Raw genomic sequence first — 12680 nt, forward strand, 5'->3', positions numbered from 1 at the left:
TGTGAGATGCTTAGATATTCAATTTAAAGACTCAAGACTATTTAAACAATGAATGCCGCGTGGTCTAAAGCAGGACTGTGCAATTACAAACTCAGTTCGGCTGTGTTTTTCAAACCAAGAAATTGAGCTGAGCCAAACACTTTCTGCAGGACTAATTGAAAACGTACATCAAAAAGTGTATTTGAAACCTAATCAAAGAAGAAAGAAGAAATATTTTGCTCATACCGGTCCTTTGCGTAAAAAAAGTGCCCAGTATTAATTAGCTGTAACTATTTACATTGAAAACAAACGTGTTTGTCATTTCAGGTTCAACTCAAAAAGTGCATAAAAAGTGTGCAAGATATTAGCAATTGTGTCTTAAACATAAGTCAGGCACCGCAGGCTGGGCCACTTAGATGTTTGGTTATGGGCCGCATGTGGCCCTCGAGCCACCATTTTACTAGACTGGGTCTAAAGCAACTCCAGGCATGAGGCACGAAAGCACTGGATCTAGGTGTTTGAATTATTCATATGTGTTTTTTGGGTCATTATATCAATTAATCCGTTCATAGTTTCCCTTTTAAGAGCCAGGTGCACCTGTATCTGGCACACTGGCTGCAGGAAATCATCTGTGGTTGCAGCAAGAACCCTTCACTGAAGGATTGGTACGTAGTCTTAGCTGGTGGACCTTCTCTGTCTCCATCTGCAACTCTATTAGACTGAAAGGTCTCCAACCTTTAGAGGTTTGCGCCGGCTGTCTCTGTGGCACGCCGACCTTCTCTCCAGGGAGGACCGCTCGCTCTCGCTTGTGCGTCGTCGCCTTGGCCGCGAGAGTGGCCGCCTTGCCTCTGGACCTCCTCAGGAAGACCGTCAAGGCCAAAGAAAAGCTGGAAAAGAGCAGCAGCAAACACAGAGCCAGCAGGGAGTAGAGCAAGATGTTGGTGGTTTCTTCCAGGGAGATGGGAGGTGAGAGGTCCCCAGGGCGCCGCAGGCGTGAGGTCACCTTAAGTGTTTTTGAGGTCCCGAGCGGTGATGTAGCTGTGAGGGGAAAGACGGGGAAGAATAATGGCTTTTTATTCGTCTGAATCATTGGGGGAAAGACCTTTAAAGATTCAAGTGCTGATGCTTTTGACTGCTGTGAGATATCGGGGGATTTCCACTGAAAGTGACATGGTGAAAACCTCGCTGAGATCAGATTTGTTTGTGATGAATAATGTTGTTTCTGGAAAGTTGAATCGTTTTTGTGATCCGATGTGTGCTTCTCACTTTTAGTATTTTAGTAAGAATTATGAATGCTGTATATGGATATGACTTTTGAAAGACGTGGGGTCCCGTCTCGTCGAGTACATTTTCAGGATAAGTGGTAGAAGACGGCTGAGTGGCCCTCGCCGCCAACATTTATCAAAAGCACTTAATGCACAAACAAGTATAGTGATGTACTTACTGAGGCAGTGCTGCGAGCACTGTGGTGGGTGTCTGCCACAGATTTCGGCGCACTTTATACATTGCTTGAGCAGCCTGTCGTAGTAGTGGCCAGGCAGTTTCTTGCAGTGAGCAGACGCTGCAACAAGAAGCGGAAGTTTTGCACATGATACGCTGAATTCACGTCTGTCCTGTTTCTTGAATCATGTCGCAGCAGATGTAGATATGCAAACGATAGTGGCAGAGAAAGTCAAGGAGGTAGTGAGCCAATTTAGACAGTCATTAGTGTAGTCATTAGTCATATCGGCAGATCTGTCCGTTCCGTTAGCAAATAAGACATTTTAAAGCCATTATCGTGCTGATGATATAGTGCATCCCCACGCTGTAGCTTTAAGATCAACAGATCAACAGAACAACCGCTAACCACTTCAGTGCCAGACACTTTCCCCATGACCTCTGACCTTGTGTCTGTGTGTGTGTACGTGCACTCACCGCAGTAACTGATGCATCTGGTGGGGACCTGTGTCCGCTGGCAGGCCACCTGACAGTGGATACATGTTTTGACCAAAAGATCCCGGTACTGACCCTCGGGGCAGCTTCCACCCATCAGCCCCGATAACTGTCACGCTGACAAACACACACACACACACACACACACGGGTTAAATGAGGTGGAAACAGCTGTGGCATGAGGGTGGCTATTAAGATGTGAAGCATGTTGTCGTTCTGATGCACACGATAGCAGGTTTAGCTGAGGATAAGACGCGACCGCAGTCGTCCGAAAAAAAACAGGTGGAATTGCATGTGATCGGCTGAAAGTGAGAGGGTGAGACGATCTGGCTCTGGTGTGGCAGAACCTCATTTTTTTGAGGAACTGGTTCACTCCTTTAAACCCTTTGATATGAAAATGAAACAAGTAGTTTTGTACATGAGAAAACACAAGACCTCGCCTGTACTTTCTGTACTAAAACCGCTCTAATTTTGTTTTTGCTTCACTCGATCAAAGTCAACCTTTGCAGAGACGACCTTTGCAGCTGCACCGTTCCAAAGTGCTTTTTTTGTGTGTGTGCCATCTTCATTTACTCTTCACCAGTGATATATGTACTGATTTTTACCCATCGCTTTACTATGACACAGCAGAAGCATTCAAATGTGGACCTTGTGGTTGCAGAGATGTATATTCGTTTCATTATGAGTGTGCAGTGCAGATCTTAGCTCTAAAATCGAGATTTGAATTGTGGTTATGGTTGATAAACGTTAGTTTTGGTTGTTGAATACAAGTCAGTGCAGTGTCCTAAGAACAAACCTCTGAGTAATCAACGATAAAATGCTTATACTATACTCTCTATTATATTGAAAAAAAAAAGATTGTATTGTAAGAGTACATTGTTTTGTAGTGCGTTATTACTCTGCCAGGTCATACGACATAATATATTGAGTCGTGAGGATTTTATGTTGTCATTTTAAGTGTTACCGTATCGTGAGAGATTAGAATGTAGTTCCGTAGTTGCTCTAACAAAAAGGGCTCCGTCTGCTTCACAGAACTTTGTATTATGATATAAATTTGATCACATTCATGCTGTGAAATGGTTGTTTTGGCCAAAAGACCTGGTAACTGTCCTCCCTTTTATGCTCTAGTAGGCCCCATGTTTCTCAAACTGTGGTACGTGTACCACCAGTGGTACAGCGCGAGCGCTTCCTCTGGTGGCACACAGGAAAATCAGAAACACTGTTTTTTGGTATATACCATAGGTAGAAAAGAATCCAGTAATCTGTGCATCAAAAGCAAATAAATGCCTTTTATTTGGCGTCTGCTGACTAAAGAGACCCTTTTTTTTTTTGTTGTTGGTCAAACTCGCTGTGAAGTTTGTCCTCGCGGAACAAACTTCCATCCCCGTTCAGAAATCATGTCTCTGTTCTCACATGCCGCCGTCCTCGCTCCGCCGAGCACTGAGTCAGCGGACTGTGAAGGACACACAGATCCAGATCCTCCTCCTCCGCCCTCCACACACACACACACACATTTATATCGGTCACACCCTGTTTAACACAGCTCTGTGTGTCTGTCCTGTCTCTCCATCAGACTCCGTGTTCACATGTGTCATGTGTCTTTATCATAATTGACACATTTGGGGGTGTTTTTTTGTTGTTCTGATGCCGATTTTTACAAACCAGGGCGGCCCATGACCGATGTTTGATTTCTGCAAATATATACAGTATTTTCAATAAAACTAGTTTATCAAAACGACTTTTCCGATAAAAACAAAAAAGTGTTGTTTATAATAACTGGCCACTGCCGATTATTTTAAAAAAAGAAGCAAATCTTTTCCCAATTTACGGCCCGTCCTCCCTCTAACTACACAGGATGTGTTTTAAAGTCACCAATATTCCAAACAAAAGTTCTTAATTCTACACAAACTTAAATTCAAATGATCTGTCCTCTCGTAGTCTTTCATTAATTTACATTTATCTGAGATATATTGAGATATTTTTAAGCTTCTTTTTGTGGTGTCGCCCCCATTTTCGAGGTCGTCTCGTCCCATTTTCAGTCCTCAGACTCCTGGCAAACATCGTTAGTAATAGAAATAAGGAGATGGCGTGAGATTAAATCAGTTCTTCTCTCACACCTTTTCAAACCTGAGAAGAGGCTAATGAATGTGAAAGATCTGATGTGCATGTCTGCTTGTGAATTGAACATTTGCTCTTCTTTATGTTGGAAAGAAACTAAAAAAATATACCAAACTTAATATAATATAGGTAAAAAGAGTGAGATTAAATGATATGTCTTATACTTCATCGAAGATGGACGATTACCCTCATTTTTGTTGCAAAAAGTGAAGTTTGACCCTAGATTACTGCAAAAGTACACAGTAAAAGTACTTCTTATTACTTGTGTATGAAGTACAAGAGGTACTGAGTCCAGTGAAATGAAATCATAAACTACTAATACAAATTGTGTACTTTATACCTCTTCAAAGATGGACGATTACCCTAATTTGTGTTGTTGAAAGTGAAGTTTGACCCCGGATTACTCAAAAAGTACACAGTAAAATTATAATGACTTCATACGGCTTGTTTATGAAGCATCAGGGGTAAATCCAGTGAAAATGAAATCATAAATACACAATGGCAAATAAAGAAATAAAACAGAACCAGTACAACTTAGTGTGTGTAAACTATTCAGATATATAGAATAAAGGATTTATAAGTTTACAGTGGCTTGCGCCTTTTTGCCGTAGCTGCTCTATGTGCAGAGCATGAGATTACAAAAGGACATAGATACAAATAATCCCACTGAACAATCACAACAAAGATAGGAAAACGTCTTCTTAAGTTTCAGTCCCGTCCTCTTACGCTGTATCTCCGGTTTATATTATGAATATGTGAATGGAACGGCACACACACAGTAATGTCATTACAGATCAAAGCTGTCTGATTCGGAAACAACAGAGTTCAGTTTTAGTGATTGTTGCATCAAATCATGGTGGAAGCACTCACTTACCTGATGAGACTAAGAAGTGGTGGTTAGAATCCTGGGTTTGAAGACGAGAGTGAGACAGACCTGTATTTCATTTCAGCATGAAAGCTCATTTGAGTATGAACTGGGACTTCCCCTATGTGTGTGTGTGTGGAGGACGACCCCCAGCACACACACACAGGTTGCCACTTTGACCCTTTACAGAGACTAAACTAAACTTAACTAGTCAATGCCTAACCTGACCCTAACGTAACCAGTTCTTCAGAAATGAGGTTCTGCCTCATTAGGACCAGGCTTTGGTCTCCATGAAGACTGCTGATCCCAAGCCAATCCCAGTGTCATCAACAAATCTGCCCTTGATTTAGATAAACTTTGATCAATTCATCCTTGTTTAAAACCTCCAGTGGCTTAGAGTCTCCAGTTAATCTAATCTCAATCTAATCCAACCACAACTTTAAGAAGAAGATAATAGAATAGCATAAATTGACCGTGCAAACTCCACACAATAACCATCTTCTGTTGAACCACCAAAACCATGCAGGGCTTCCACAGGTCCTTGAAATCCTTGAAAGTTTGTGAATTTAAGAAAATTGCTCCACTTTAAACATGGGTCATTGAAAGTGCTTGAGTTTTGTGCAAGAAAGAAGTTGATATTTAGGTAAATGTCTGCCTCGTTTGTTACGACGACGCCTACTGGTTCATACTCCCTGCGTTTCTCGATGTACGCAGGACAATGAGCGAGTAACGTTAAAACAAGAGAGAGAGAGAGAATAAATGACGGCGTGATGCCTGGGGAATACAAATTCCAAGATCTCTGTCTCACTAAAGATAATTTACAAGGACGTGACTTTGACCAAGATACCAAGGACAACCTCTTGTCCAGAAACGTACACCAGCCCTCTCATGTTGACCTGTTGTCAGCACATTCTGTCCTTGAAATTTGTGGGAATTGGTCCTGGAGAAGTCCTTGATTTGATTTGATGTCAACCAAGGTGTGAGAACCCTGACACACAAAATCATAGCTGAGCTTAACAGTTCTTTCTTGATCTTAGAAACATGAGATTAAAGACCCAAAATATGAATTGTGGACGATAGATAGTGTTTTTATAAGATTATAGTTGGCTGCAGATTATAGACCAGAGTCTGATTTAAAGTTAGTTTTTATTAATCCCCTTAGGGAAAGTATTCCTCTGCATTTTGACCCATCCTACAAGTAGGAGCAGTGGGCTGCCACACTGAGTGGCGCCCGGGGAGCATTGGAGGTTGGGTACCTTGCTCAGGGGTACCCCAGCCCTTTTGGCCGGGTGGGGATTTGAACCGGCGACCCTCCGGTTACAAGTCATTTTATTGTGTAATTGCGGTTTTATTGTCCTCCTCAAACCAAAATGGAATGATCCATTTCTTGACACAAAAACCCCACCAGTCACATTGACATTTACCTAAATTAAACTGGTTCGTGACACGTACACGAGAATGTTCTCCGCTGCTAAAAACAAAAATAAATACAATCAAGTGTAGAAGAAAATAACTAAGAGGCTAGAGCCAAATGAAAAGAGTTTCTCTCAAATGTGCTGTGTCTCTAGACACGAGGCACATGAACACCGAAAACCAAGACTCCCCAAACATTTTTATTATTATTATTATTATTATTGTTATTGTTATTAATAATAATAATAATAATAATAATAATAATAATAATAATCATTGCTTAAAGCAGTTAAAGAGTTGCCACAGTGACTCAGTGCTGCAGGTACAAAGTCAGATCTGACTCCACTCCACTGTCACTGTGAAACTTGTGTTTTCCTTGATTGCTCACGGTTTCACCTCAGCTTCTCTTCTGTAAACCCTGGTCCTTCTGAGTTCACGCTTAATTAAAAAAAAAACGCACTTGAGAGAGGAATTTTTCCTCCTCACAAGAGCAAATTTAAGATGAAGTTTTTCCATCTTAAATACCCCGTGCAGCAATAATGCCCTTAATTATTTTAGACCACATAGTGAGATTTGGCTCTTGATAAAATGACAGTGGCAGCTTTTTATTTATTAGTTTCACAAGGTGCCCGTTTGGCTCAGCTAATACCTGCTGTGATTAAAGGACAAATAGGGAATTAAATACAGGTGGGGGTTAAAGCTAATAAAAACTGCTTTATACTGTAAGGTGTGAGTCAGAGATTTGCGTGCAGCTGTTTGCAGCGGATGTCGTGCGGTGACAAAGAAGTGTTGTTTTGTTTTCACACTCGTCTCATTCAGCTCGTACCTTAGCGTCATTTGAGACGAAGATAAACGGTCACTGACAAATGTCAAAAGTCATTTATTATTATTAATACATTAGTCCTGAACAAACAGAATCCATCTCACAGACAAAAGGATTTTTTTTTTTTTGTTTTAGTTTTGACTTTTTGTTTTTAAAATGAGTTTGAATTAGTTTTCGTGTTAGTTTTTGTTGTAATATGGAGTAGATGCCATTTTAAAAAGGTATTAGGACGATGATGAACAACCGTCCCTGAATCAAACAGCCAGGACAGGAGTCTCAATCTCTCAATCTGAGGAAAGACATGAGCAAAATTGAAAATTTAGATCACTTTTTTTTTTAACGAGGGCCAGATTTGATCATGTGAAGATATCCGGGGGCCGATGGTCCCTCCGCACCTTTTTTTTTTTTTAGCACTAAAATTTTTGTCACAATTTTCATTTGTGAAACAATGTGCCTTTCTATCACATCTGGACTCAGATATAAGATAAGAATAACATAATAAAAGGTGAATGGATGTGTCTGTCCGTCTGTCACAGCTGGGATGACCAAACCCCGGGGATTTTGGTTTCAAAGTGCAAGTCCTTACCAAATGAGCAAAAGGGTTTGACGCGTGACTGAAGCCAGTTTTCGATTTGACTCTGTCGCGGGCCGTAAATAATTCATACAAAATCTGACTGAGGGCCGTACTTTGGACATGCCTGGTTTAGATGAACCAACTCAACCCAAATAATTACATAACAAAGGTTATGTTTAACTTGCACAGCCTTATGCCCCACATTGTAAACAAATAGAAAATATTTTTACTATCAATGAAAATGCGACCTTTCAAAAAAATAAATACACTTCACATAAAAGAATTATGTATGAAATGACTTTAGTTTTACAAAAACACAATTCACTTTTAGTTAGTTATCGTTTTCCTTTTCGTCATTTCGTTAGTTTTTACGTTAACTTTAATAACCTTTGAAAAGGACCGGATCAAAGGTGGAGGTTTCGGATTCAACAAGAACATTAAAAAAAAAAAAACACAAAAGCCTTAACAAAAAGTGAAAGCTGCAAATCACCCAGCGATGAAAAGGAAATGTTATTGTTGGTCTTAAAATCACACAAATATGAAAGCAAGTATGCAGCAATAACTGACTTTTCAGTAAAATGAAATAATAAAATGCTGTGCTAGAACGTGAGCAGCCTGCAATGTAAATGATATAAACATGGCCACATTGTGTAATGAACTGCATCATCTTAACACAAAAGACAGAAGGAATCATCCCTAACCCTAACCCATCACTTAGATACAAAGCGGTGGACACGAGTTTTCATTCTCACTAACAATATAAATGCTTCACGTTCACACGGTGTAATGTAGACGGCAAGTGATCACTTGTACTCAAATGTTTAAATGCACTTTTGTAAGTCGCTTTGGATAAAAGCGTCTGCTAAATGACATGTAATGTAATCACTTGTGAATCTAGAGTCTGCAGGTGTCGCCTGGATTCACACCTTTAACCAAACAACCGCCTCCAGAAACCAGATCTCAGAGCCCAGAATAGGCTCACTGCAGGTGTGTAGTCAAATTTCATACTTTAAACGGTGTAAAAACAGAAGTTCACACAAGTTTAAAAGGGAGAAAAGACTCAGAAAGGCTTAAAAATAACAAAACCACAGTCAAGCTAATGTCAGAGAGTATATTTGGCAATCTTTGCATAATGTGAGCCACACAAACGCATTGTTTTTCTGCCATCTCTTTTTTTAACCCTTGGTTTACAGTAACTTCTATTTCTATAGTTCTGGAAACCTTGTACATTTACTACGAACAATACCACAGCTGGCAAGTAGGTGGCGACAGCTGTCAGGGTTTGAAAAGAGACTTTGTGACGCAAAATCCAAATGAAAACTCTGCACTAACCTTTATTCACGTCATGTACAATCTCCATGTTCACTGCTAAACACTGCTATTGCACTCACTGGTCACTTTATTAGGTACACCCATTGTGATCTTCTGCTGCGGTAGCTTGTGTCCTTCAAAATGCAACATGCTGTGCGTTCAGGGATTCGTCTTCCACATACTTTGGTTGTTATTTTAGTGATTGTTACTTTTCATTTTGAGCCAGTCTTGCCATTTTTTGGCATTAACAAGGTATTTCTGCAAAGAGATTTAGATTTTTTTTTTTCTCCTTTTTGGACCATTCTCTGTCAACCGGGGGTGTCAAACTCGTTTTTAGTTCAGTTTATGTTCACATGTGTTGAAAGGTAAAGGTCAGTGTAAAGATACCAGTGGAATGTCTAGTTCCACTTCCCCTGCATGGGAGGAAAATTGGATTATTTCAGAGGAGTGAAAGACCATGCTGCATTATTACAACTGCAGAGTGTGTGAAGTGGAAGGAAGGAAAGAAGGAGTCCTTTTCTCCTGTTCCACTTAAGTCATCACTCTGTCATCACTCTGCAGCTGCTTGTTCTTTTTTCTTTTTTTAAAAAGAGCCGTCTTTTTCGAGCTGGAGAAGCTTCATTGATCTCTGCACGTAGTCAAGAGTGAGACCGGAGAGCAGGGAACGTCTACAAAGTGCAACGCTCGAAAAAGACATGAAAAACACAGTCAATAACGTCACCGTTCTGTAAACTCGACTGCATAAAAGCATAGAAATGTAAATTTGTGTTGATTTGTTTTATGATCGTTGTCCCGTGTGAAGCTCCTCCCCAGTCACGGGTCACTTCCAGGTTGCGCTACCTTCGGGTCGCATAGCGCTCGTTATCCATTATCCGTCGCTTCCTCTTCCTCGCTTCCTCCAATAACCGTTTTTGCTGCTTCTTTTTCGCGGCCTCTGCCATGATGAATGTCTAAAAAAACTAAATTGCTGCCTTGACCTTATAGCTTGTACCTGGCTAGGATGCAGCCTGGATCTTGCAAGGTTGGTTTTCCGCTAACAGACATTAGGGGGAGAGTAGAGACAGCCCCCGATGTCTCTGCAACAAGACACTTAACCATCACAATCACAATGAATCCTGCATTTTTCGGTTTTAACATCTTTAATAATTATGTCAAGGGAGGTCTTTGGCGAGGTTCTAGCGGTTTCTGATTAGGTTTCGCAAGGTTGTGTCGTCTGTTTTAGTTGTTGACAGGAAGGTCTGAGAGGTCAGTTCCTGGGGTTGGTATTGGGGTCTACGTGGTCATTGAAGAAGTTCTATGGATTTATAGATTTAGCACTCATTCAGAAGGTCTACAGTAGTGGTCCTTTTGAATTCGCTAGAGATTTTAGAGGACAGTGGGGGTGTTGATGAAGTCTTCCAGAGGTTTCTAGTGTAGTTTGATGTTGTAAAGGTCATTGAGAACATTCTGTAAATGAATGAAATAATGCTCTTCATCCTTCTGCTGTTACACATGAATAATGTATGATAAGAAGCACTGAAGATATTCATGAGTCTTGTTTCATGATCACTTTTAACTTTTCACTGACGTTTTTCTTTTCTTCAGTTCGAAAGTATATTGATTTTCACAGAATTGTTGTATCGTGATATTGTTGGTATCGTGGACCACGTAGCGCGCATCGTATCTTGAGGTACCGTGTGATTCCCGCCCCTAGTTAAGAAGATCAATTCTTGTGTGATTTTTAGATCCTTTGCTCTGCCTTTAAAGTGTGCGGCAACAGAATTTTTCAAAAGGTTTTTCAAAAGTATTTTCCCTGCTAAGTTTCCCGTTAAAAAGCTGGAGGTTGCACAACCCTGAGCTGAAGTGTTTGTGATCCCAGTGGAGAAAACAGTAGCTGTGGGTTCACTGACTTTCTGTCACCTTGACAATCAAGAGAAATTTGCTTCTACTTTGTGCATTTAATCTACATTTTCATCCTCCCTTCTGCCCACACCAACACAATAAATCAACCCGAGCCAATTGTTAAAGACAATTGTTACAGAATACATCATTTGTTTTCTCAGTGGAACTGAATTCGTAGCAGTGCAGTTTGGCACAGCGTCCAGTGTTTTGAGTCATTTCAGGCAGGCGGGAGAGAAAATGAGTGGTGATAGGAGAAAACGTCGTTGCAGGCAGGCTCACTCATGTGTGAAGCTCTTTTTAAATTGAGCCTTAGACGTTTAGTATGAGTAGATGTCTCAATAAATCAGTGGTTTTGTGGAGAATATCTACTGTCCTCACTGCAGAGCCTCTAATAGCGACCACTTGCAGATTTGGTGATGGAATAAAAGCGATTTAGGTATTTTCTGCTTGAGTCTAATGCTCGATAAACCATTAGTGGTAAGCTGTTTTCTTAATGTTTCTATTTCTTTATGAATCTGGTCCACACACATCAGAATGTAGACATAGGATAAAATATATAAAACATTAAAAGCATCACTGTATCCATCTATTAGTTTGAAAAAAACAAACACAGAGTTAGCTTATATTATATTACATTACATTACTATATTCTTAAATTGACTGACTCAGGAGATTTAAGTTAATTTGAGGCAATTCTGTTTGAAATTGCCTTTGAATATACTTTATTTCAAAGGTTTTAGGTAATATATATCCCCCAGTATTCACTTTGTTTATGTTGGAATAGCTGAAACTTAATGTTGCTAGACCTACTACTAGTGGCAAAACCCACAAAAAACCCCATAAAACAAATAAAAACACACCCAAACTGTGAAAAGGAGCGAGAACAATCACAATATAAACATGCTAATGTGGGATTACATGCCAGTGTTAGCACACTAATGCTCACCAAGATTGCTGTAGTTGCATTAGCATGCTAATCTTTCCTAAGTAGCACTAAACACACATGTGCAGGTGCGGTCAATAATGACACTAAACGTAACATAAGAAGAAACCTTTATTACATATATATATTTATATATATATATATATATATATATATGTATATATATATATATATGTATATATATATATATATACTATAATTCTGTGTAAATTAAAGTCATATCAAGTTTGTTGTCTTTCCAAACGACTTGAGCCACATTTTAAATAGAAGTCCAGATATGTAGACAGCTTTTTCATTTGTAAGACTGAGTTCATCTGTACAAGAAATCATCACTCTATATATAGAATCTACACAACATTAAAGAGTCACAAATAAACATCACACACACACATATAAGATATGTTAGCCAGGGTCATGGTGCTAACGTAATATACAGCCGGTCTCTTTCATGTTTTGGTTATCAACAACATACGTCTGTACAATAGAAAGGCCTTTAGTTTCATCTTGGTTTGTTTGCACACACGTCTCATATCACATGACATTATGCCCCACTTTGGGTTTCAAGGCACATAGATAAACGTAACAGCACAGAAAAAGGTACGTAACCGTGTCAGCAGGGTGCGACTTGTGGGGAAGTCGGGTGAAATAGACGATGACATTAGTAGAATAAACATGACTTCAACAGCTGCCGTTGCATTTAAAAGTAATGTGATATTTTCAATTATTTTAATGCCTTTACTCTCCTTGTGTGGACATGTTGGGGATTTAATCAAATACGAAAAGTTTTAAATGCTAATTTTACAAGCCACATATTAATCCCCCTTTCATTACCATGGATAGAA

The 12680-nt window shown here is 39.8% G+C and overlaps 1 protein-coding gene across 1 annotated transcript in view; it reads right to left on the bottom strand.

The window, feature by feature from the left end:
* LOC122758858 (tumor necrosis factor receptor superfamily member 13B) overlaps positions 1-4969 on the bottom strand; it is a 6453-nt gene extending 1484 nt beyond the window's left edge. The window contains exons 1-4 of the mRNA XM_044013237.1: positions 4903-4969; positions 1894-2028; positions 1424-1540; positions 715-1017 (exon numbers count right to left, since the gene is read on the bottom strand). Coding sequence (XP_043869172.1) covers positions 715-1017; positions 1424-1540; positions 1894-2008 — 535 coding nt within the window. The 5' untranslated portion in view covers positions 2009-2028; positions 4903-4969. The remainder of the gene's footprint in view (positions 1-714; positions 1018-1423; positions 1541-1893; positions 2029-4902) is intronic.
* Between the last annotated feature and the right edge of the window lie 7711 nt (positions 4970-12680).

This window comes from Solea senegalensis, linkage group LG18 (genome assembly GCF_019176455.1).
Source record: "Solea senegalensis isolate Sse05_10M linkage group LG18, IFAPA_SoseM_1, whole genome shotgun sequence".
NCBI lineage: Eukaryota > Metazoa > Chordata > Actinopteri > Pleuronectiformes > Soleidae > Solea > Solea senegalensis.